The sequence below is a fragment of the Sphaerodactylus townsendi genome, linkage group LG14, assembly GCF_021028975.2.
Source record: "Sphaerodactylus townsendi isolate TG3544 linkage group LG14, MPM_Stown_v2.3, whole genome shotgun sequence".
Lineage (NCBI taxonomy): Eukaryota > Metazoa > Chordata > Lepidosauria > Squamata > Sphaerodactylidae > Sphaerodactylus > Sphaerodactylus townsendi.
In genome coordinates, this window is record NC_059438.1 from 39,318,186 (window position 1) to 39,344,799 (window position 26,614).

Genomic DNA, 26,614 nt, shown 5'->3' on the forward strand with positions numbered 1-26,614 from the left:
ATTCCAGACAAGTTCAATTGCATGCAAAATACTCTGCCAGCAACACAGCTAAAGACAAACGAAAGGTTTCACTCAGTTTCCCAAGGTACTTGAAGGACCAGCTCTTCCCATATGGAACTGCCTGAATGTTGAGATATGCTCGGCGGACCCATCCCCTGGGGATTTCATTATCCAATATTAGGCAGATGGTGAGAGGCCCGTGGCATCAGTTTATAAACAGATCTTCCTAGACAGATTTGAGAACCTCCTACATTGTTTTCTTTTCATCACGAAGTTAAGACTTTCCTGTTCTCCAGTGTTTTACTGGCTGATCTGGCTTGTTTGATTTTTGCTTTAAAAATCTGATTTTAACTGGTTGTTGTGAATTTTCTGGGCTGTGTGGCCATAGTCTGGTAAATCTTGTTCCTAACATTTTGCCTGCATCTGTGGCTGGCATCTTCAGAGGTGTATCACAGAGAGAAGCCTACAGAGAGAAGCCTACTTAGACTAAACATTCCCTTCTCACTGGTCTCAGTGAGGGAACTAAACATTCCCCTCTCACAAGGGAACTAAACATTCCCTTCTCACTGGACACAGTATGTAACAGACTTCTCTCTGTGATACACCCCTGAAGATGGCAGCCACAGATGCAGGTGAAACATTAGGAACAAGATCTACCAGACCACGGCCACACAACCCAGAAAACCCACAACAACCAGTTGAATCCGGCCGTGAAAGCCTTCAACAGTACACTGATTTTAACTGTTTCTTTGCTGTACATTCATGCCTTCAAATTGGGAGTTTTAACTGACATTTTATTTTAATTGTTCTATACACATTTCTTGGAGGGGGGGGGTTGTGTGTACTGCTTTGGTGACACTTTTGAAATAGAAAAGAAGTCTGTCAATGTTCTAAGCAGATGCAAGCAGTAATTCTGAAACGTAATTCCCAAACAAATGTGTGACTCAACCTGAAATCTACCTAAGCTGCAACCACAGAGAGCACAGTTCAGTCTAGACGAGTGCAAATATCTGGTAGTCATAAGAATTAATATTCTGATATTTCAGGGTGACCACTGCATCATGGGTCAGCAAAGGAGCTTTCGGAGGAGGAAGAGTTCGTCATGGTGCATTAAAGGAAGAAGCTTTATGTCAGCACTCACTTCCAAAGTTTGTGAGTGTCGCCATTCTGATTTCTTATGGTGAGCCTTTCTATGGATCTTTGTGGTGGTTCTGAGATAAGTTCAGAGCATATTGAATTGGAGGAGCAGCAGTGGCGTAGTGGTTAAGAGCAGGTGCATTCTAATCTGGAGGAACCGGGTTTGCTTCCCTGCTCTGCCGCCTGAGCTGTGGAGGCTTATCTGGGGAATTCAGATTAGCCTGTGCACTCCCACACATGCCAGCTGGGTGACCTTGGGCTAGTCGCAGCTTTTTGGAGCTCTCTCAGCCCCATCCACCTCACAGGGTATTTGTTGTGAGGGAGGAAGGGCAAGGAGATTGTCAGCCCCTTTGAGTCTCCTGCAGGAGAGAAAGGGGGGGGGATATAAATCCAAACTCTTCTTCTTCTTCTTAACAAAAGAGGTGGGTTTTGCATTAATTTGGGAAAAAATCCCTGAAAATTATTTCCAACTTTTCCCCATAGAAGGCGAATGACAACAATTAGCCAGCGGTTCATTTCATGTGGAGTTCAGCCCGCTGCACAAACTCCCTTTGTTCTTTTTTTAGCAGCAAGGCAGTAGTTTAACACAGCTGGCCCCTCCTGTTTCTGAGCTTAGCATTCTGGTTTCTCAAGAACCTATCCAATACAGCTGGGGAAGGGTGGGAAGAACTTACAAGGACCTAGAGAAGAAGTCCACATATGACAAGAAAGAGTTTCTTGCCACACTGCTATTAATTACAGCAACAGATCTTCGGAACATTTTAAACTCAGCGCTGCTATCCTTTTCCAGACCGTTACCCTGTTCAGTCATAATATATTGGAGTTTTGAGACTGATTCCATAGAGATGCAGATTGTACCATGAACCTGTAATAGGCTGTGCAGTTAGAATGAACTACCTTTTATGCTGTACACCGCCCAGAGCCCTTCGGGGATGGGGCTTGGTATAGAAATCCAATCAAGTAAGTAAGTAAGTAAGTAAGTAAGTTAGTTAGTTAGTTAGTTAGTTAGTTAGTTAGTTAGTTAGTTAGTTAGTTAGTTAGTTAGTCCGTCCCTGCATGCAGTTGTCTTTGCAGGCACAAATAGAGCTGGTGGTTGTCGAAGGCTTTCCCAGCCAGAATCACTGGGGTGTTATGTGGTTTCCAGGCTGCATGGCTGTGTTCCACTAGCATTTTCTCCTGATGATTTGCCTGCATCTGTGGCTGGCATCTTCAGAGGACAATCTGACGATGCCAGCCACAGATGCAGGTGAAACATCAGGAGAAAATGCTACTAGAACACGGCCATACAGCCCAGAAACCACACAGCACCCCAGAATTGGTGGTTGATATGCAATATGATTAGGACCTTCCTCAGGAACCATTAAGCTCAAGGATCCCACTGTATCACCCCACATTTATGGTCGAAGAAGTCCATAGCTCTGCTGTAGCAGCTGACCTCTGAGCAAGGAATCTTGCCATTCAGGCTTGAACTAGTCCCCACATATAAGCCCTTCCATTCCACTGGAAGGAGATGCCATACATCCAGAGGTGGGATCCAGCAGGTTCTCACCAGTTCCCGAGAGTGGGTTACTAATTATTGGTGTGTGCCGAGAGGGGGTTACTAATTGGGTCTGCTTTTCCGTTAGAAATTCCATTAGGTCCAAAAATCATAAAGTCCTGTTCTTTCCTATGTGGCTGGTTAGCAAAGGTAGAAAACGAGATCATTCTCCCCGTAGGGCTGTTTTAAAAACATGTTTTAGAAATATGGTAAAGTTCCTTGTTTAAGGAAAGTCTCCTTCTTTTGATTTCTAGAAACAAAATTAAGTATTTGAAAGTATTAAGTATTTGACAGGCAGTCAATTAGAGGAGAAGTAGTTGTTCCTGTTGGCAGCAGACGATAGGACTTGCTATAATGAGTTTAAATTATGGACAGAAAGATACCAGCTGGAAATTAGGAACTTTTTTTTTACAGTAAGAGTTTTTTACAGTAACAGAGAAATTATTAATGCCCCGCCCCCGGAATGCCCGGCCACACCCCCGTTGTGCCCCGCCCAGCCCCATTGGCGCTACGCCACTGTTTGAATTCCACCACCATGGGAACCTGTTACTAAAATTTTTGGATCCCACCACTGCATACTTCCCTTCTGAGAGAGTTTATATTTATCAGATTGTAGCTTGAGAGCCAGCAAGGTGTCATGGTTAAGAGTGGCGGACTCTAATCAGAAGAACCGGGTTCGAGTCCCCACTCCTTCCCATGAGTGGCAGATTTTAATCTGGTGAAATTTCTCAGGCCCACCTACCTCATCAGGTGTCTGCTGGGGGCAGAGGAAGGAGAGGAGTTTGTAAGCCGCTTTGAGACTTGTTGCTGTGGAGAAAAGCAAGATATAAGTCCAAGCCCTTCTTCTTCTTGTGATTGCATTGGAGCTTACATTCTGGTCTCAGTACCACGGGGTGAGCTGCGTGACCACGCATCGCGCCTCTTCCGATGGGGCACCACAAGATGTCAGCTATGTGTCTGTGTTGCCTGGACCCCGCAGGCACTAGGAGTGGGTTCTGGGCAGTGTTACGCAGTCCAGTTTTGACTGTCAGCAAAGATAAGTCTGTTGAACAATTAATCTTTGTTGTTGTCCTGTAGTGATTATGGGTTTGAGCGTTCAGCCCTGCTAAAATCTGAGTCTAGCACATGCTTTGCTGACTTTTGGTTTCACCCAGAAACGCCTCCGGAAGACTGTCTGTTAGGACACGAATACAGAAGCAGCACAGGGTAAGTAGCTGGGGGGTGGGTGTTTTGTGGTGAAAAGTGTCTCCATTTGTCTCGTTCCAAGCTTTGTGTATTTGCTGTGTTGATGGCCTTTCTGAACAGGCACACAAGGGTTGGTGATGTCATCCCATCACTGATTGATGGAAGTGGGCTGGTTTTATAACATTTTCAGCGTGAAAAGTGTTTTCCATTTCATATCCCCCACTAAATTTATTGATAGGTGTCTTAGGCCCCTTCCGCACACGCAAAATAATGCGTTTTCAAACCACTTTCACAACTGTTTGCAAGTGGGTTTTGCTATTCCACACAGCTTCAAAGAGCACTGAAAGCAGTTTGAAAGTGCATTATTCTGCATGTGCGGAATGAGCCTTTGGTTGTGGGAGAAGTACTTTGACCACCACTGCTGAGGGACTGGTTCTGGTGGGTTTTCCGGGCTGTGTGGCCATGGTCTGGTGGATCTCGTTCCTAACGTTTCACCTGCATCTGTGGCTGGCATCTTCAGAGGTGTATCACAGAGGGAAGTCTGTTACACACTGTGTCCAGAGGGAGTTTGTGGCAACAGACCAGACTCAACAGACCAGACAAAAATGATATGTCACTCCATCTATAAAATGCAAATCGTAGGGTCATGCTGCCTCAAATTGCTTCAGGCTGTGCAGGGGATGGAGAGGAATTTTAACCCTTCAGTTTCTGCCTTGTTTCTATGTTTGAAGTTATCTCCCCTGCTCTGCTATTAGCATTTCAAGGGCGAAATCTGGTGAATCTGTTTCCCCCCTACTCCTCCACATGAAGCCTCCTGGGTGGCTTGGGTTTAGTGCCAGGTCCTCAGAACCCTCACAGTTCCCTCAGAACTCCCTCAGCCCCAACTATCTCTCAAGGTGCCTGTTGTGGGAAGAGGCAGGGAAAGTAATCGTAAGCCACTTTGAGACTCCTTAAGGCAGAGAAAAGCCTTCCGAAGCCCATGGGATCACCCTAGGTGAGCCACGGCTTGACATGACTCTCCATCACCACTCTTGTTATCTCCGTCCTACCTGCTTAGGCAGCCTCCTGGGAACTTTCTTCAGCTTGACTTACCAGTTGCACCTTGACCTCCTTTGTGGATTTCTCCTTGGACCTGATTCTACCTCTTGAGAACCTAGCTCAGTGGTTCTCAATCTGGGGGTCGTGACCCCTTTGGGGGTCGAACGACCCTTTCACAGGGGTTACCTAAGACCAGGGGTCTTCAAACTATGGCCTTCCAGATGTTTATGGACTACAATTCCCATCAGCCCCTGCCATAAGAACATAAGAACATAAGAATAAGCCAGCTGGATCAGACCAGAGTCCATCTAGTCCAGCTCTCTGCTACTCGCAGTGGCCCACCAGGTGCCTTTGGTAGCTCACCTGCAGGATGTGAAAGCAATGGCCTTCTGCGGCTGCTGGGGGCAGAGAAAACTGCCAGCATGGCCAAGTGGTAGGGCTCATGAGAATTGTAGTCTATGAACATCTGGAGGGCCATAGTTTGAAGACCCCTGCCTGAGACCATCAGAAAATGGTCTTTTTATATTTTATAGATACCGATTTTATGGTTGGGGGTCACCACAATGTGAGGAACTGTATTAAAGGGTCGCGGCATTAGGAAGGTTGAGAACCACTGATCTAGCTGTTGTGCTTGATCACCGAATGGCCTGATCCTGCGTGATCGGACACACTAGATCCTAGCCATGAGGTGTACTGCCTTCTGATAGCCAGCCCTGTACAGCATCCATACACGTCCTTTCCTTTTGATTTTTCCTACAGGTATCGCAAAGTTATCTCTAATGTGTGTGAGGGGGGCGTGGATCTGCAGCAAAATGTGTCTCGGCTCACGTGTCCAGCCACTGCTCCCAAAGGATTGCACATCAGTGTCAAAGGGGACAGCCTGGCAGTTAAGCCAGGAGAAAACGTCACCTTCATTGTCAAACAAGATCAGGTAATCAACATTTCCACTTATAAAACTGGACACTGTCAAATTCTGCACAATCAATCAATCAATCAGTCAATCAATCAATCAATAGCAATTATTGTGCTGTGGTACAGAGAAAATGCAGATGTGTAAAGATCATAACAACTCCCTGTTCCCTGGGAACTTCCTGTGTATTTGTTTATTCTTTTAATACAGAGATTTTTGAAGATTATGTTTTAATAAATCCAAATCCAAAACCTTTATTAGGCATAAAACCGGTGTGTGTCATGAATTCCAAATACAGTAAAAAGATTATTATTGCACAACTTGCAGTACACAGAGTAAAAATGTAGCAACAGCTTCAGAGATTTCAGCATTAGAATTATTTAGAAGCTTAGCCATTTTTACCTTATCAGAAAGAAGCATAAATCCTGTTGGTAGTACAGTTCTCAGATCATTCTGAAGTTGTTATATTTTGAACAGTGAAGCAGAATATGAGAAAGTGAATCAGTTGTATCAGGACAGAATCGACAGCAACGCTCATTTTGTGGGATATTAGAGAAGCGACCTTGAAGATGTACTGATGGAAAAGAGTTACACCTTGCTCTAGTCATGACCCATCTGCAATTATAATTAACAAGATGTTCCAGGTATATAGCAGGGCTAGATTGCTGAGGGATAATCCCAAAGAATATTGGAGAGATATGTTTTAATAGTGAGAAGAAACAAATGTTTTCCCCAGAAGTCATATATGGCAGCAAAAAAATTCAGAAGAGAACATTCAGGGGGGGAAAAGGAAAACTTTATTTGTTGTTTGAGGGTTTTTATCCTGCTTCTTCATGGTCCGGAATGGCTAATGATATTAAAAACAGAGGCAACCAAAAACTTAACTAAAAGTCAGATTTTGTCACAAAAAATATACAAATGGTGAAGTTGACAAAATTTTATATTGTGATAGAAACCTCAAGATCTGATCAGAATTAGCCTGTGCACCTTGGGCTACTCACAGTTCTTCTGAGCTCTCTCAGCCACACCTACCTCACAGGGCGTTTGTTGTGAGGGGGAAAGGGAAAGGAGTTTGTAAGCCCCTTTGAGTCTCCTTGCAGGAGAGAAAGGAGGGATATAAATCCAACTCTTCTTCTTCGTTAATTGTCTTAAGAGTTGTAGACCACAATTTCTAGCAACCTAGGTGGACTCTTCAAAAATTTGTTTTCGACATGCATAAAAATTTCATTGTGGTATTCCAGTTTACAAGGAAAAATGAATGACTGACAAACAAGTTCTCTTATAATCAAGCAGGGGATTATAGAGGCAGAGAATAGTTTCCTTTTTTTCAGACACTTGCTGAGCTGGTGTTTCTAATAATCCACTGAGTGTCTCTTGTTTTTAAAAAGAGAAAAGTGCTCATTTTCAGTGCAGCAAAAGAATTGGCAATAATTATCTCCTGACGTCCAGTTTGCTTTGAGCGTTACCCCACTTACCTGCTGCTGCGCGCTACTCTCCCCAAGTAGCGCGGGGTCCCCCGGCACTCCCCATTACAGGGGCGGCGACAACGCAGCCGCCCCGACGCTGACGCTGTCACGCCCCCTCAGCGCACGACATTCCTGGCGCCTTTTGAAACGGCACCTTTTGATGACCTGGCGCGGGGTCGTGGGGAAGCCCGGACGCGCGTCAAAAATGATGCGCACTGGGAGTAGTGCGCAGCAACCACTCACCCAGGTAAGTGGGGAAATGACCTTTGTTTCACATTGCCAGGTTTTGTCATGGAACTGAGTTTTCAGAACTCTTATTTTGGTCGCTCTCAATTTTCCACAGGGAGATCTTTTAAATACAAAATATCACGTGGACCACGGAGACGGCTTCAGAGCCATTTACGTGAACCTCACACTGATGGACGAGCCCATTCAACACCGCTATGAGAATCCCGGCGTTTACCGTGTCTCGGTGACAGCGGAGAATGCAGCTGGCCAAGAAGAATCTGTTGTGTTTGTTCAGGTGCACTGTAAGTCCTGAGCTTTTCCCCCTGCTTTGACTTAATGATGATAATTGGTAGCAATGCTTCTAAAATTGCATCATTGAGGGAGCAACCCCAAGGTCTACGCAGAAGTAAGTCTCATTTTATTCAGTGGGGATTGCTCTGAGCATAAGCATAAGCATAAGCATTTTATTGTCATTGTGCACGCACAACGAAATTTACAGCAGCATTCCTCGATGCACACAATGTATGTATGTATGTATGTATGTATGTATGTATGTATGTATGTATTTATTTATTTATTTATTATTTCGATTTTTATACCTCCCTATCCCCGAGGGGCTCCGGGCAGTGTACAACAAAATTGATACAAATAAATTAGGGGCAAACCATATAAATAAAACAACAGCAGCCCATAAAAACTCCAACATTAAAACATACTGAATTTCATTAAAACAGCGGTGATTTCATAATAAAGGCACCCCGGAGAATCCTTTCCTTTAAAACCCTCCCCTAGGGAGCAGTTGGACTCCTCCATAGGAGGATAATCTTGATGGAATCGAACAGGGGCGCCATACTCAGCGGCTGGTTGCTCCAAAGGCCCGGCGGAACATCCTCACTTTCCCCTTCCTCCACCCATCCCTACACAGCCCCAAACACATCAACACGAAGCCACGGAGTTCAGCATAGCCACAGCTCTAGAGCAGAAGCTGTCTCTAAGCCTCTTTGTCCTAGTTTTTATAGACCTGTATCGTCTGCCGGATGGAAACAGTTCAAAAAGAGAGTGTGCTGGATGAGACGGGTCTCTCAGAATATTTTGGGCTTTCTTTAGGCTTCGGGAATCATAGAGCTCTTCCAAGGAGGGGAGAGGGCAGCCTGAGGAAGGCATTCTTATGACAGAAGCCTTAACCGCTTAGTCCAAAAATTTTAGTACCAGGTTCCCTTGCCAGCCCCCCCCCCCAGCAAAGGGGGCAGAGGCGTACCTAGGCAAACCTGAGCCCTGGGCAAAACCTGAGTTGGATGCCCCCCCATGGGCAGCCACCCCACCACAACCCCCCCAAATTTTTTTGCACCAGGTCATTTCTAAATCATCATCACATTATAGAAAATGCCCCAACTCACAAATCTGAGCACAGCAATGGCGAAACACACAGGTTCTTTGATAGAGACTGGTGAGATAAAGGCTGAGAATCAATGAATTGCAGTACCTGTAAGGGATTAACCCAGTTCAGGGAGTTACATTATTAGTCGCAATTGCTATATGGAACTCTCACGTTCAAAGGCAGGATGCCTCTCGGGGAGGCGAGGGTGTGGAGACGGAAAAGCAGACCCCATTAGTAACCCCCTCTCGGCACACACAAATAATTAGTAACCCCCTCTCAGGAACTGGTGAGAACCTGCTGGATCCCACCTCTGGTTTTGCCAGACTGAAGATTTGGCCAGCTTGCTCCTCATGTGATAATCACAAGTCTGGGTGACACTACCCGTACTATTTATTTGTATTTGTATTTGTATTTATTTTATTTTATTCTATTTATGTCCCACTTGTGCCTTAAATGGCTGACAACATTTTGCCTTTCTCCATTCCATCCTCACAGCTTTTCTGGGAAGTCGTTTGGGCTGAGCGTATGTGATTGGCTGAAGGTCAAAACTATCAAGCTTTTATGGTAGATTGGAGATTTGACCCCAGTTCTCCCATATTCCAGTCTGACCCTCTAACCGCTACACTACTCTGGGCTAGACAAGACTTGGGGGAGCTGTTAATTTTTGTGTACTTCATGACAGGCATTTCCACAGTCCGTGTGCACCCCCCCCTCCCGAAAAGCAACTGTTATCTCTACAGGAGCGAAGATATTTATTTTCCCCCTGCAGAGTTAATAGCAGCTTCAGGGAAGCAACTTATATTGGGGAAACAGCAAAGACTGAGAAGGTCAAACATCCCTTCTCTGATCAAACTGGCGGCTCCCCGCAGCTGCCTTAAAGTGCATTGTTTTTTAGAAAGGAGATGTATGAGCACAGATCTGCCCCAAACACTGCTACCCTGTTTCCCCGAATATAAGACATCCCCAGAAAATAAGACGTCGTAGAGGTTTTGCTGAAGTGCGAAATATAAGGCATCCCCCAAAAGTAAGACGTAGCAAAGTTTTTGTTTGGAAGCATGCCCGACGAACAGAACACAGAAAAATAAGACATCCCCTGAAAATAAGCCATAGCGCATCTTTGGGAGCAAAAATTAATATAAGACACTGTCTTATTTTCGAGGAAACACGGTAGCTCAGGCCTTGGAATGATCTTTTGCTAACACCTCCAGGGCTGTACAGTAGGTCCAGTAAAGGTCTGGGAAACCCGCTTCTTTGAAGCAGAATGAATTCTACTTTTGCTGAGAAATTGTAAAGAGAATTTCAGCCTCTCTCAACTACTGAATGCAATCTTTTTTTTCTTATATGAAGAAACACTCCTGGAAATTGAATTTGACTTGTTGCTCAGGGGCATAGCTCTGTAAAATGGCACCCGGCGTTCACTTCAGGCACTGCCCCACCACACCTGCACTCCCCCCCTGCAACTGTGCCATGCCCCCAAAGTCCTTGTGGGGTTGGGTCAGGGACACAGTTGAATGCCAGCCATGGAGCTCAGGAGCAGGGCCAACCTGCAGTTTAAAGTTCAACCCAAAGATCAAACCCAGCTTTATGCTGTTAGCTCCACCCCCAGCTCCAGAGGAGCCAACAGTATAAAGCTGGATCTGACCAGCCCTAGCAGCACAGTTTGATCCTGGCCTCAGCCCTGCTTGCAAGCTCCATGTGAGTCCCGCTGACTGACATTCAACTGTGTCCCTGCCCCAAAATCCATGATGAGTTTGGGGTCAGGGTATAGTTGCAAGAGGGGGTGGCCCTGCAGTGCACCCTCAAAGAGAGGCAGCTGGGACTCTAGCCCTCCTGCACCACCCTCACTACGCCATTGCTGTTGCTTCACCTCCTAAAAAAGCATTACTTAAATTATTCAAGTATATGAAACGTATACTTGAAATATATTTAATCTGCTTTTGAAATATATTTCAATATATTTAATCTGCTTTTTCACAGTGTATTCAAACCAGCATACAAAATCTATAAAAATAATAGAACAAATTAACAGCACAAGTATTTTTATGGGGCAAATCGGGCTACATCACAATCTACTGCCCAAAGAAAATGCACTGTTTCTGTTGAAGTCATACTATGTTCCGCATTGTTTAACACATCATGCTTAATACTTTTGCCCTTTTCAAATACCAACTTTGTGTTTGCAGTCCTAGTCCTATTACATTGCTTAACTAGATATCGCCTCTTACTGATTTCACTGACTTACATTGTGTGATCTGCCTGAACTCTCGGCGATAAGGGCAGACTGTAAATGACATTAAATTAAACAAATCTACATGCCTGGGTATCAAATGGTCAATCCTGCCCTGGCTGAGATTCCTCCACTGAGATGTGGTACCGACCAGGTATCCCCTCCTGGAATAGTCTCCTGAACACATTCTCCTGAACTGCTTATTATACCAAGAACTCCGATCCAGTTTGTTATCCCAAGTTATAGACTCTATGATTGATTATACTGAATCAGATAAAGTAGTTACGCTTTTACATTGTCAGGATTTTCATTGTTGCCTTATAGTGGCAAAGTTTTTGTCAGAAGTTTGTAAACTGAATGTATGACAAATGCAAAGTTTTTTACTATTCACTTTTTAACTGGAACTGTATTTTTATATTATCGTGTATATGCCAATAAAGGCTTATTGAATTGATTGTAAAGACAGTTTGCTGAGATGGACAGTTTGGAGGGTTTTTTCCTTTTACGTCTCTGATGGTGGATGAAACTTCTGTAGATATTACGGCATCCATGCAGGCCTGGCAGAATAGCCGTCACATGGGAGTGAGGATGGTGTGGGGAGCATCCCAGAAGTCATTTGTCCACTCTTACTTCCACCTCTCACCTATTGGTGGCTTTGGTAGCCCATAGTGCAGGGGTGGGCAATTATTTTTTCCATGGGGCCGTATAAGAAACAGAAAATATTGTGGAGGGCCGGGCCAAAAGGCAGGGGGGCGAGGTGCTTTTGAAAGCTCCGCAGAAGCCGGCAGCCAAGGCAACCGGCTTCTGTGGGGCTTTCAAAGACGCCTCGCTCCCCAGCACAGCAGGGGGGCCAGTCAGGGTCATCTGGTGGGCCGGATGTGGCCCGCGGGCCGTATAATGCCCAGGTCTGCCATAGTGTCTCTGTCTGAGAAGGGTATCCCTTCTGGATGTGTGCCCCCACAAAAATAATCAGCATGGATGCCTTTCCTCAAGGGAAAGCTAGCCGCTGTCAAGGCCTGGTGGGACATCTGTAGAAGTGAGAGTGCAGAACTATCGGAGACCCTGAAATGTTTAATTGTTGACAAGTGGGATGCTTTCTAGCTCCATTACAGGCTTTACACCTAGAAGTCCTTCCCGTCATTGGCAGAAATCAGGACGTAAATCTGACAGCTGTGACCCTGCCAAGGAACTCAAACTTCACACTGTTTTACTGGTGGATCGGGAATAACCTTCAGGTATCGGATTAAAAACTATCTCTGATTTGGGGCCTTTTAAATTTGGCCATGTTTTACAGCTGCCTGTAACAGGAAGTCTCCAGTTTATTTATTTAAGTATTTATACTCAGCCTTTCCTCTGGCTCAAAGAATCTTCTGCTCAAACAACTAGCTTTACAGCTTTAAGTTATACCGTTTTTTGAAAAGTTATGTACCCCTCATAAGTGCCCTTTTTATTCACCTTAGCCCTGCAGGCAATTTCTTCTAATGGGTTCTCAGTTATATCCCAGTTTAGCTAGCCTTCAAGAAGCAGACTGTATTATCTTAAGCTGTACTAATGTTGAAATGACCCTTCGTTCTGTTTACTGTGTATAATAAATCATAGCGATGCATATTTATATTAAACCTTTGATTTACGATGGGATGAGAGATTGGCTTAGAGGCAAACTAAACATCACTTGCAAAGGAGTTTAAGAGTCTCAGCACGGGTAAATGAAAACAGACCCTGGGGCTGCAGTTTTGAGCAGAGGAAGAGGAGGAGGGTGGGGGAGCTTAATCTACCCGTTCAGCCTTCCTCCGGTGAAGTTCCAGATGTAAAGGGAAACATGCATCTCTTCCTTGGGGCTGGAGAGTGGATGATAGCCTGTGGGGAAAGGGTTAATCCCCCCTCTGCTGTTCCTGTAGTCAGAATTGCATGCGCTTGAGCAGGGACGTAGGTATTGATTTTGGGGGGGGGGGGGTTCGGAGAGCTGCTTTTATAAGCGCTAGACCAGGGGCGAGGCTTGGGGAGGCGTGGCCATGCCCTAGGGGTGGGTGAGGGTGTGGCCCTTCTGATAATACATCCCAGGTTTGGTGAAGTTTGGTTCAGGGGGTCCAAAGTTATGGACCCTCCAAGGTGTAGCCCCCATCTTCTATTAGCTCCCATTGGAAACAATGGAGGATGGGGGCACCCCCTTTGGGAGTCCATAACTTTGGACCCCCTGAACCAAACCTCACCAAACCCGGGCAGTATCATCAGGAGAGTCCCTCCAACAATCCCTGAAAGTTTGGTGCTGCTAGCCCAAACAATGCGCCCCCTGCAGGCCAAAGACTGAAAAAGCACTAAAATGTTTAAAAAACCCACAAACGGAGGGGCGGAGCTTCGGACATGAATGAGGGGGTTCAAACCCGAGAACCCCCGTCCCTTACCTACGTCCATGCGTTTGAGGATGCTTTTCATTTGTGAAAAATTCAAGGCTTCGTTGGAACAACTGTGTGGATCCAGGCTGATTTGCCACGCTTCTATAAATAAAGGAACACCTGGGGATCAAGACTGTTCAGGAAGATGCCCACTGGCAGGGTTGTTCCTAGAGGCATGAGGGCGCCAGTGACAAGCTCCTCCCACCTCCCTCCAGCCTATCCTAGTGGCCTAGCGCCAACGGGGTGGGGGGCACGATTTCCTGGGCGTGCACCATGGCGGGGGCGTGGAGGGACGGGGTGGGGGCAGGTGGTGTTGTGTCAGGGGCACAGGGCGCATGCGTGCCCCGGGCATAGTTCCCCCTCACTCCACCCCTGGCCTATCTTGCCATGATCTGGAATTGCTTGCCCTTCATCCCTGACGTGGGGGATCAGCTTGTGGTTACTCACTGCTGAAGGAAATGCTCTTTGGACATGCCCGAGAGGATTTTCCAAGATTGTGCCCTGGTCGTAAACGCAGGTTCCAAAATTGTGCGAGGCCTACAGAAATGAAGCCCAAACATACAGCTCCTGCTATTTCACCACAATGTCTACAGCATTCTTAACATGTTCTTCTCCAGCCGCCATTCGGTTTTTCCTTTCTTGCCTTTCCTTTTCAATAGCCACGCCTTTCACTGGAGAGCTTTTTGGTGACCAGCTTTACAGAGATCGGGGAAGTCAGAGTGACCGTTCAGGCCTCCCACGGGAGTTCCATGCTCCAGGATTCGAAGGTTATCCAAGTTTTGGGTGAGGCAATTTCCTTTTAAGATTGTTGGTACTATTCTGCCCCCCTGATCAGTGGTGGGATCCAAAAATTTTCGCAACAGGTTCCCATGGTGGTGGGATTCAAACAGTGGCATAGCGCTAATGGGGCTGGGCGGGGCATTCCGGGGGCGTGGCTGGGCATTCCGGGGGCTTGGCTGGGCATTCCGGGGGCGTGTCCGGGCATTCCAGGGGCAGGGCATTAATAATTTAGTGTAACAAACTCTTACTGTAAAAATAAGTTCCTAATTTCCAGTTGGTATCTTTCTGTCCATAATTTAAACTCATTCTAGCAAGTCCTATCGTCTACTGCCAACAGAAACAACTACTTCTCCTCTAATTGACTGCCTGTCAAATACTTCATACTTTCAAATACTTAATTTTGTTTCTAGAAATCAAAAGAAGGATACTTTCCTTAAACAAGGAACTTTACCATATTGCTAAAACATGTTTTTGAAACAGCCCAACAGGGAGAATGATCCCGTTTTCTACCTTCGCTAACCAGCCACATAGGAAACAACAGGACTTTATGATTTTTGGACCTAATGGAATTTCTAATGGAAAAGCAGACCCAATTAGTAACCCCCTCTCGGCACACACCAATAATTAGTAACCCACTCTCGGGAACTGGTGTGAACCTGCTGGATCCCACCTCTGCCCCTGATGCTCCTGCAAGTGGGCTGAGCGTGAGTTGAAGCATCTGGTCATCCAAATCTACTCCGCTTCCAAGCCATGGTTAAGCCCACACTGGAGAATTTGTTCCAGTTCTGCATGTCTTTATGACTTTTCAAAGGCAACTAAAGATGTCACATACCTCAGTTCTGAACACAGTACCTTGAAGTTGCATAAGCCCTGTCAAGTCACAATTGACTTATGGCGACCCCAGCAAAATCTTTCAAGGCAAGGGAGAATCAGAGAACCATTCCCTTCCTTTGTAGAGTCTTCCTTGGGCTAATTGTTATACAGTGGCATACCGGCCCTAAATGGCGCCCGGGTGCATGAATGCCTCTCCACGCCCAGCTCCCCGTGCTCCACTTCAAAACAAAGAACCTTTATTGGCATAACAACATTATATACACAGATCCACTTAACCAAGTAGAGGGAAGATAAAATAAATGTACAGGTAGACAGGCTGATGTTCAGGATTTGCTCCTAAAGCGCTGTTTTATATACAAATCCAAAAATGTGGTGACTGCATCGTTTGCATCACTACTGGGGCTGCCCCCCAAGTTTGGTGAGGTTTGGTTCAGGGAGTCCAAACTTATGGACTCCCAAAGGGGGTGCCCCATCCCCCATTGTTTCCAATGGGAGCTAATAGGAGATGCGGGCTACAGTTTTGAGGGTCGATAACTTTGGCCCCCCTGAACCAAACTGCACCAAACCTGGGGGGTATCATTAGGGAAGTCTCCTGATCAGACCATGAAAGTTTTGAGACTGTGCCTTCAGAAATGTGCCCCCCCCAGCCTGCAACCCCCATTGACAGCAATGCAGAAAACTCAATGCAGAACAAAGATTCTTGGGCAAATTTCTGGGATGTTCCTGAAGGGGGTGCATTTTTGGATGTATCAGCACCAAAATTTCAGGATATCATCTGGAGACTGTCCTGATGGGACCCCCCAAGTGTGATGCAGTTTGGTTCAGGGGGTCCAAAGTTATGGACCCTCAAAGGGGGTGCCCCATCCCCCATTCTTTGCTAAACCAAACTGATGATATGCTGAATTTTTGCTGCTGATATGTCTAAAAATGCACCCCCTGCAGGCACCAATGTCCTGGTGCAAAAAAAAATTTGGTCGTGGTGGAGTGGCTGCTCATGCGGGGGGGGGGGGGGGGCATCCAACTCAGGTTTTGCCCAGGGCTACAGTTTGCCTCGTTATGCCCCTGCTGGAGATTGATGTTAGGTGAGAATATGGAATAGAACAGTGTGACCTCAGCTCATTGGATCTCAGAAGCTAAGCAGAGTCAGAAGTTAGATGGGAGAAGTTAGATGGGAGACAAGGAAAACTCGGCAGAGGAAGGCGATGGCAAACCACCTCTGCTTAATCACTTGCCTTGAAAAACCTGCAGGGTTGTCTTAAGTCAGCTGCAGCTTCACAGCACTTTTCACCATGTTAGATGAGGTCTTAGGAAAACGAGCAAAATGGGATTCCGTGGCCTGGGTTCAAGGTAATCCCCATAAGTTGTCTGTCTCTCCCCAAGTTTTGCTTCTAAAGTTGAAGAATCCCTCTGTTGGCTGGATTCAGATTTTTCCAAAATAGAGATTGCAGGTAGCCCTGCTGAACCAAATAAATTCAGAATACAAAAAGTCATAAGAATTAACTGTCAATTGCTTGATTTTTATGGATCAATACCTTGTGGAGAGATAGGACTTAATAAATGCACCTTGAAGGATGCAGAAAGGCAAAACCTTGAAAGACACAGTAAAGGTATAGGTAGTCGCCTGTCCAAACGCCAAGTCATTACTGGGCCATGGGATGAGGTCACATCCTGACAATTACAAAGCATGTTTGCTGAATAGTTTGCCATTGCCTTGAAAGACACAGTAGCCACGAGTAATCGCAGTGGTGCTGTAGATCTCCTTTCCCCATTGGTGGTCTCAAATGGTGGTTTACAAAGGCATTACAAACTGCCTCCTCCAAAAACTGCTTTTCCTTAACTTTCAATATTTTCTTACAAAAATGTGTAACTTGAAGTTCTACCATTAGCTACCTCTTTTATGAATGTCAGACGAGGGGGAAATACTTTCCTGCTTTAACAAACCTTTCTTTTTACTTTGTGATTTAGCAGTTTCTCTTTTCATGTTTCTAGATCATTTTCAAGTACTTCGTTTAAGGTTTTCTGAGTATCTGGATTTGTACAACCCGAACATACCTGCTTGGCGGGAGGACATAGCCCATGTTGTAACCCGACGGATAGCAAAGGTGACCCTCTCTGGTTATGAATATCTCTAGCCATTGAACTGAAGAAGAAGGGTTTGGATTTATATCCCCCCTTTCTCTCCTGTAAGGAGACTCAAAGGGGCTGACAAACTCTTTTCCCTTCTCCCCTCACAACAAACACCCTGTGAGGTTGGTGGGGCTGAGAGATCTCAGAAGAATTGTGACCAGCCCAAGGTCACCTAGCTGGTATGTGTGGGAGTGTACAGGCTAATCTGAATTCCCCAGATAAGCCTCCACAGCTCAAGCAGCAGAGCGGGGAATCAAACCCAGCTCCTCCGGATTAGAGTACACCTGCTCTTAACCACTACGCCACTGCTGCTCCTGGAACATTGAGGAGGTCTCTTCATGTTTATAGCACTATCACAATCCATCTCGTTGCAATCAATAAATTTCAGAGTACAGGCTTGTCACTTCAGAGTACAGGCATGAATGCAGCTTATCACCTCAATGCTCAGTCCTTATAGCTTGTGGCTTGTTACTACTACCTGGAAGCAACTGCTCATTGGACTATCCGGGATGTGATCAATGGTTCACTGAAGAGGGGTAGGTTCTGGCCTCCTCAAAGGAGATGATCTCTAAACCCCTCTGAATCTGCCCCTTTGGTCAACTCTAAGTTAGTGACACAATCTGTCACTAGTATTGACATTCAACTAGAACCAGGGGGCATTCATTGAAATTGCTGGGGGGAAGAATTAGGACTAATAAAAGGAAACACTTCTTCACGCAACCTGTGATTGGTGTTTGGAATATGCTGCCACAGGAGGTGGTGATAGCCACCAACCTGGATAGCTTTAAAAGGGGCTTGGACAGATTTATGGAGGAGAAGTCGATTTATGGCTACCAATCTTGATCCTCTTTGATCTGAGATTGCAAATGCCTTAACAGACCAGGTGATCGGGAGCAACAGCTGCAGAAGGCTATTGCTTTCACATCTTGCATGTGAGCTCCCAAAGGCACCTGGTGGGCCACTGCGGGTAGCAGAGAGCTGGACTAGATGGACTCTGGTCTGATCCAGCTGGCTTGTTCTTATGTTCAATATTCTATACATGGAAATATCCTTGGACTTAACATATGTAAAAATGTAGTAATTGTCCTCTGCATCTTATTTCACTGCTTCCTCTCCCAAAAAATCTTAGCTAATTGTATGTATTTTCTGTACTGTTTTATGTATGGAATCTTTGCTAAAACATTCAAAAAACAGAAGGAAAGTCAAAAACCCAGTTTATAAGTCCAGGAACCAAAAATGGTTGAGAAAAGCAGGAGAAATAATTAAAATTAATATATCCAATATGTCTTTATTTAAGCATTTAACAATGTTAAATGCTTAAAATTATAATAATTCAACAGAAATTTGGATCCATAGATTACATCTCCACCGACACCAAAACATTAAATTGATTGCGCATAACTTGTTCCATCGATTGGCCTGACCCTTTTCAACCTGATAGGTCTTCATCAGAGGTCAAAATATACAGACACATAAATAGAACTGTGCAATAAAAATATATTGACTAAATTATTAATTTCAATTATTCCTTCTGCTTTTCTCAACCTTTTTTAGTTCCTGGAGTTTTTTCCAAGCCAAAGAGGTAAAGTCTTAAACATGTATTTTTGAAATGTTGTTTAGCAGTACAGTAGTCATACAGGTCCACTGAATTTCTGTGTGTCTTTTTGTCTTATCAGGAAACAAACATACCTGAAGAAAGTCTTGTGACTGTGTTAAGGCCTGGACTTCCCACTATAGCAGACTTATATGTGCTCCAATCTCTGAACCACCCCAAAAGGAAAAGAACTGTATCTAGCATTAAGGCAAGCAGACTGTTCATTTCGAGAACATATGGGTGACATCCTGTTTGATTTTATCTGACTCCTAATCAATGGAAGAACAAGGCCTCACTTTTCATAAAAGCTCACAAAATATTTTTTACTTATGACAGATTTAGGATGGATAAAAACAAATACTCCTTCACTCAGTGAGCAATTTAATTGTGGAATTCATTTCCACACAGTGTAGTAACCAGAGGTGGGATCCAGCAGGTTCTCACAGGTTCCCGAGAGTAGGTGACTAATTATTTGTGTGTGCCGAGAGGGGGCTACTAATGGGTGATTTTGCCACGTGATTTTTGCCTTAGTTACGCCCCTCCTCTCAGCAGTAGCGCGCAGAACTGGAAGCAGTCTAGCAGGAGCTGCACCAGCGTGCGTGGCAGCCTGTGCCTGCTTGCATTTGTTTCCCGCCCAAGGACTGGCGCAGCGGCTGCGTCCTTGCCACAGCCCTGCCCAGGAATGCCCTGCCCCATCGTGCCCCGCCCAGCCCCATTGGCGCTATGCCACTGTTTGAATCCCACCACCATGGGAACCTGTTACTAAAATTTTTGGATCCCACCACTGGTAGTAACCGTTAGCATAGATGGCTCTCAAAGTGGATTAGAATTGATCCATTGAAGGCTACTAGTCATGGTGGTTCCCTTCCAACCCTGGAAGTCCTTTCAGGAGGAACCAGGGTTGATTTTGCTTTGCTGTCCTGGTTGGTAGTTACTGGACCAGTTTTGCCTGGATCCTAAATGAAGAAGAAGAAGAGGAAGAAGAGGAGGAGGAAGAAGAAGAGTTTGGATGTAGGAGACTCAAAGGGGCTTACAATCTCTTTGCCCTTCCCCCCTCACAACAAATACCCTGTGAGGTAGGTGGGGCTGAGAGAGCTCCGAGAAGCTGTGACTAGCCCAAGGTCACCCAGCTGGCGTTTGTGGGAGTGCACAGGCTAATCTGAATTCCCCAGATAAGCCTGCACAGCTCAGGCGGCAGAGCTGGGAATCAAACCCGGTTCCTCCCGATTAGATACACGAGATACACAACCCAGTGATTCCGGCCTTGAAAGCCTTCGACAATACAATACAATTGCTGTTGTGCTGTGGTGATATGGTGGGGGAAATGGTATCTGCAAGGGGCTGACAGAAGGAAAATCACACCAACATGGGTCTGACCTTTGCAAATGTACACTGTCCCATCCAGATAGCATGATAACAGAGCATGCTTGGATTGTGTTCTTCTGGAAAATATCGTGGTCAGGTTTGAGAAGGAGCATGCCAAGAACGGAGAAAGCCTGGAAAGAAGACAGAGGACAACACTGTGTGGATGTTTCCCAAACTAGTGCCCCAGAAGCAAAAACAAGAAGAAGAAGAAGAAGGAGGAGGAGGAGGAGGAGGAGGAGGAGGAGTTTGGATTTATATCCCCCCTTTCTCTCCTGCAGGAGACTCAAAGGGGCTTACAATCTCCTTGCCCTTCCCCCCTCACAACAAATGCCCTGTGAGGTGGGTGGGGCTGAGAGAGCTCCGAGAAGCTGTGACTAGCCCAAGGTCACCCAGCTGGCGTGTGTGGGAGTGTACAGGCTAATCTGAATTCCCCAGATAAGCCTCCACAGCTCAGGCGGCAGAGCTGGGAATCAAACCCGGTTCCTCCAGATTAGATACACGAGCTCTTAACTTCCTACACCACTGCTGCTCCTGTTGTTACTTGACAAGAGAAAACATCTGTGGCAAAGCAACCTCTGTTCATTGTATTGTCAAAAGCTTTCATAGCTGGAATCAACGGACTGTTGTGGGTTTTCCAGGCTGTGTGGCTGTGGTCTGGTAGTTTTGGCTCCTAATATTTCCCCACCCCATATCTATAACTGGCATCTTCAGAAGTGTGTCAAGGTAAGATGCATTTCTCTCTGTAATCCAGAGAACCCAACCATTGGTCCACAACCCAGAAAACCCACAACAGCTGACCTCTTATTAACGATGTCATCACAATTCCACTATTGTTTTTCCTCTTGCTTCCTAAAGCACAAACCATTGTGGAAAAACAGGTTACCTTCATCTCATCCTTTCTTGCAGTTATGAAAGAATATCATGCTCAAACATTTTTGTGTTAGTGTGTAGAAGTTACTGTCCTTCTGACTGTCTTCCTTGCCCCCCTTTTAAGGCAGCTGATGTAGTAAGATCAGATTTTGTTTGGTTGTTGCTCGATAAACTCAGCAGTGACCTCAGCTGTAAAGCAGAACAGACCCTGCAATTGTCATATGCATGAAATTAAAGTAATTGTCACAATTGCAGAATGTGGATTTTAGTTTTAATAGGGATGATAAACAGTGCCAAGCTATCATTCGGATGTACTCAGGATGGCTTTTCACCATGTTTTCAGATCATCTTCTCTCTGGCCCTTTCCGCACACGCTAAATAATGTGTTTTCAAACCACTTTCACAACTGTTTGCAAGTGGATTTTGCTATTCCGCACAGCTTCAAAGAGCACTGAAAGCAGTTTGAAAGTGCATTATTCTGCATGTGCGGAGAGAGCCTCTGTCTGGTGGGAAGAATCCCCCTTCCCACATAGACACTGCTAGAATTGTTTTTAGTAAACTGTTTCTGTTATGAAATGCAAAGGCATGTTGCTAAAAATCAGTGTGAAATTTTGAAATTGCCAGTGTAATGCTTGTCGGATTGTTTACAATTGACTGATGTTTGAAACTTTTAGTTTAATCCTCTGTTACTTCCTGAACACATTTAACTTATTCTCTTTTGCGTTTCTAGAGAATAGCTGCAATTAAGCAGTCCCTAGAGGCCCAAAACATCAGTTTCTTCTTGAGAGAAGGACACTGGATCTTTGTGACTTTGGACAGCTCTGATTCAGGTAGTGCACGCACTTTGATGGTCAGTCTATTAGAGGGGGAACATCCTCCTAATACTCAAAATAAGATAATACTGAAGCTGAATATGCGTTCGGACATCTGCAGTGACAAGTGTTACATCTACGGAGAATCCCAGCAATGAATCTTGAAAATCTCACTGTTTTTAAACCTTGGAGGAGGAGTGGAGGTGTATCCCATCTGACTGCTCCTGTAGTTCCTATCGTAATGAGTTTCATGCAGAGGTGGGATCCAGCAGGTTCTCACCAGTTCCTGAGAGTGGGTTACTAATTATTTGTGTGTGCCGAGAGGGGGTTACTAATTGGGTCCGCTTTTCCATCTCCACGCCCTCGCCTCCCCGAGAGGCATCCTGCCTTTGAACGTGAAGGTTCCATATAGCGATTGCGACTAATAATGTAACTCCCTGAACTGGGTTAATCCCTTCCAGGTACTGCAATTCATTGATTCTCAGCCTTTCGTACCTTTTATCTCACCCGTCTCTATCAAAGAACCTGTGTCTTTCACCATTGCTGTGTTCAGATTTGTGAGTTGGGGCATTTTCTATAATGTGATGATGATTTAGAAATGACCTGGTGCAAAACAATTTTGGGGGGTCGTGGTGGGGTGGCTGCCCATGTTGGGGGGGGCATCCAACTCAGGTTTTGCCCAGGGCTCAGGTTTGCCTAGGTACGCTTCTGCCCCCTTTGCTGAGGGGGGGCTGGCGAGGGAACCTGTTACTAAAATTTTTGGATCCCATCACTGGTTTCATGCCATTAAATCACCTAATAACAACTGTCACGGTCACCAAACCCATTAGTTTTTCATGAGAGTGGCTAGAATGAATGGGATAATTGCTTTCTTCGTCATCATTGCAAACAAATACACAAATACATCTCTTCATCTTTGTTCACTGAGGCACAGAGGCCCATTGTCTTAAATAAATAGGGTGCTAAGGGGGAGAAACAATCCAGGCCCTTCTAATAGGGGTGTGCAGCAAAAAAAAAAATCATTTTTTTTCAGATTCGGTATATTAGACCTTAACCAGTGGTGCGATTCAGCCGGTTCGCACCACTTCAGCAGAACCGGTTGTTAAAATGGTGCTTGCAAACAACTGGTTGTTAAATTATTTGGATCCCACCACTGACCTGAACATTTTGTACTGCCAAAAACCCCGAATCCCTATAGCAGTGATGGCGAACCTTTTTGAGACTGAGTGCCCAAATTGCAACCTAAAACCCACTTATTTATCGCAAAGTGCCAACACGGCAATTTAACCTGAATACTGAGGTTTTAGTTTAGAAAAAACGGTTTTCTCCAAGGCGCATGTTATTCAGGAGTAAGCTTGGTGGTAGACGGTGGCTTTGCTTTGAAGCAACCGTGCAACTCTTCCAATGGGTGAATCACGACCCTAGGAGGGTTTACTCAGAAGCAAGCCCCATTGCCAGCAACTCCCAGGTAAAGGATTGCGCTTTAGTTCTTCGCATGAAAATCAGTGGGGTTTAACAGCGCTTAACAGGGTTACCTACACTGCTTCCCCAAAACTAGGTCTTAGGTTTAATGCTAATAATCGAGCCCAGCAGCCCAAGCCAGCCTAGATGTGGGGGGGGGGGGGGGCGGGACTCTGCACGTGCCTACAGAGAGGGCTCTGAGTGCCACCTCTGGCACCCGTGCCATAGGTTCGCCACCACTGCCCTATAGTAATATGGTTTTCTTCTGGCTTTTTTTCTGGATATCCCAAACATTTTCAGCTTCATTGTACTCTACAGGAAATCTTTCCGGGGCTCCTGTAGGGAGGCGGCTGTCTTTTAAGGTAGTTGCAGCAAATTTGCAGCACAGCTGTTAATAAATTTCCTTAGAAGAACCCCCGAGTTTGGGAAAGATTTCCCCCCCCCCCTCCATTTGGAAGCCAATAAAATTGGACCCATTGACCCAATCTTTACCATACCCAGGGATTTTAGTAGAGAGAAGTCACCAGGAGCTATGCTGCAAATTTGGTGCCTCTACCTTAAAAAAATAAAGGCCCCTCTGGAGGCCCAGAAAGATTCCGTATAGACTATAATGGAGCAACAGATTTAAAGGCTGCCATTGAAGTCTGTGTAAAATCCCCAAAAGCTGAAAAAGTTATTTTTTTCAGCTTTTTGGAGTCAGTTTTTTCAATAACTGAAGGGTGCCACTTTTCCACCAAAAAAAAAAAAGCTAGAAAATGCCAAAAAGATATTTTTCGACTTTTTTCAATTTGCAAAAGCAAAGCAAAGCAAAGCCTTTATTGGCATACATAGAACAACAACAACAAAACACAACATAAAATTTTTTAAAAGGCAAAAAGGATAACCTCAGATAAATACATATTATTACTGGCTCTGGATTATTTCCATAACAAAGCTTGCAACCTCTTCACAAAAAATAGAATCAGGGTTATTCAACAAGAGAAATAATCTAATCGAATCTGTTAACTCAGATTGGAAGAGAGGGTGTAGATTGACACATTTAGATCTAATTTTAGCAAATTTAGTGCACTGTAATAGCTGGTGAGCCAATGTTTCAACTACCTTAGAATTACAGCTATACAACCTTTTAGATTTTTCCAGGTTATTAATGTATGTCCCTACCTTCAAATGTATGTCCCTACCTTCAAATAAACTTCAAATGAAAGATGAAAATAAAGCTGAATCTTACGATCGTGTACCTTTCATTTTCAGATTCTCATACTCTTGGAGGAGGTGGAGGATACTGGGCTATCGTAGCCCTTTTCGTCATCTCTCTTGTGGTTGTGGGCGCCATCATTCTATACAAGTTTAAAAGGCTAGTAGTCTGCAATTTTCCATGGTGTGTTGTCTGTAATTTTTGTCTAGAAAGTTTTCTGAAGCATTTTGAAGGATGTGAACCTTTTATCTCCTTTTTGAGAGATGTATTTCTTGGGAATGGTATCGAGTTAAGAACATAAGAACATAAGAACAAGCCAGCTGGATCAGACCAAAGTCCATCTAGTCCAGCTCTCTGCTACTCGCAGTGGCCCACCAGGTGCCTTGGGGAGCTCACATGTAGGATGTGAACGCAATGGCCTTCTGCGGCTGTTGCTCCCGATTACCTGGTCTGTTGAGGCATTTGCAATCTCAGATCAAGGAGGATCAAGATTGGTAGCCATAAATCAACTTCTCCTTCATAACTCTGTCCAAGCCCCTTTTAAAGCTATCCAGGTTAGTGGCCATCACCACCTCCTGTGGCAGCATATTCCAAACACCAATCACACGTTGCGTGAAGAAGTGTTTCCTTTTATTAGTCCTAATTCTCCCCCCCAGCATTTTCAATGGATGCCCCCTGGTTCTAGTATTGTGAGAAAGAGAGAAAAATTTCTCTCTGTCAACATTTTCTACCCAATGCATAATTTTATAGACTTCAATCATATCCCCCCTCAGCCGCCTCCTCTCCAAACGAAAGAGTCCCAAACGCTGCAGCCTCTCCTCATAGGGAAGGTGCTCCAGTCCCTCAATCATCCTTGTTGCCCTTTTCTGCACTTTTTCTATCTCCTCAATATCCTTTTTGAGATGCGGCGACCAGAACTGGACACAGTACTCCAAGTGCGGTCGCACCACTGCTTTATATAAGGGCATGACAATCTTTGCAGTTTTATTATCAATTCCTTTTCTAATGATCCCCAGCATAGAGTTTGCCTTTTTTACAGCTGCCATGCATTGAGTTGACATTCCCATGGAACTATCAACTAAGACGCCTAAATCCCTTTCCTGGTCTGTGACTGATAGCACTGACCCCTGTAGCGTGTATGTGAAGTTTGGATTTTTTGCCCCTATGTGCATCACTTTACATTTTGCTACATTGAACTGCATTTGCCATTTCTTAGCCCACTCACCTAATTTATCAAGGTCCGCTTGGAGCTCTTCACAATCCTTTGTGGTTCTCACCACCCTACATAATTTGGTATCATCTGCAAACTTGGCCACCACGCTACCCACCCCTACTTCCAGGTCATTTATGAATAGGTTAAAGAGCACTGGTCCCAATACGGATCCTTGGGGGACACCACTCCCTACATCTCTCCATTGTGAGAACTTCCCATTTACACCCACTCTTTGTTTCCTGTTTCTCAACCAGTTTTTAATCCATAGGAGGACTTCCCCTCTTATTCCTTCATTGCTGAGTTTTCTCAACAGTCTCTGGTGAGGAACTTTGTCAAAAGCCTTTTGGAAATCCAAGTAGACAATGTCCACCGGTTCACCCCTGTCCACATGCCTGTTTACACCCTCAAAGAACTCTAGTAAGTTTGTAAGACAGGACTTGCCTCTGCAAAAGCCATGCTGACTCTTTCTCAGCAGGTCTTGCTTTTCTACATGTTTTATAATTTTATCTTTAATGATAGATTCTACTAATTTACCAGGAACAGATGTCAAACTGACTGGCCTGTAATTTCCCGGGTCCCCCCTAGATCCTTTCTTAAAGATTGGTGTGACATTGGCCATCTTCCAGTCTTCAGGGATGGAGCCTGATTTCAGGGATAAGTTGCATATTAAAGTGAGAAGATCAGCAATTTCATGCTTGAGCTCTTTAAGAACTCTTGGGTGAATGCAATCTGGGCCAGGGGATTTGGTAACATTTAGTTTATCAATGGCTGCCAGAACTTCTTCCTTATCTTCGCTAGTTCCTCGGATTCGCCTCCTAAGAAGCTTGGTTCAGGTGCAGGAATTTTCCTCACCTCCTCTTGGGT

At 45.0% G+C, this 26,614-nt stretch overlaps 1 protein-coding gene across 1 annotated transcript in view; it reads left to right on the top strand.

Annotated features, from left to right (window-relative positions):
• Positions 1–26,614, top strand: part of SORCS2 (sortilin related VPS10 domain containing receptor 2) — a 214,988-nt gene that overhangs the window by 180,525 nt on the left and 7,849 nt on the right. Inside the window, 10 exon segments of the mRNA XM_048515360.1 lie at positions 1,047–1,180; positions 3,752–3,880; positions 5,657–5,828; positions 7,617–7,803; positions 12,208–12,341; positions 14,159–14,282; positions 17,103–17,215; positions 18,917–19,042; positions 21,800–21,899; positions 24,594–24,731. Coding sequence (XP_048371317.1) covers positions 1,047–1,180; positions 3,752–3,880; positions 5,657–5,828; positions 7,617–7,803; positions 12,208–12,341; positions 14,159–14,282; positions 17,103–17,215; positions 18,917–19,042; positions 21,800–21,899; positions 24,594–24,731 — 1,357 coding nt within the window.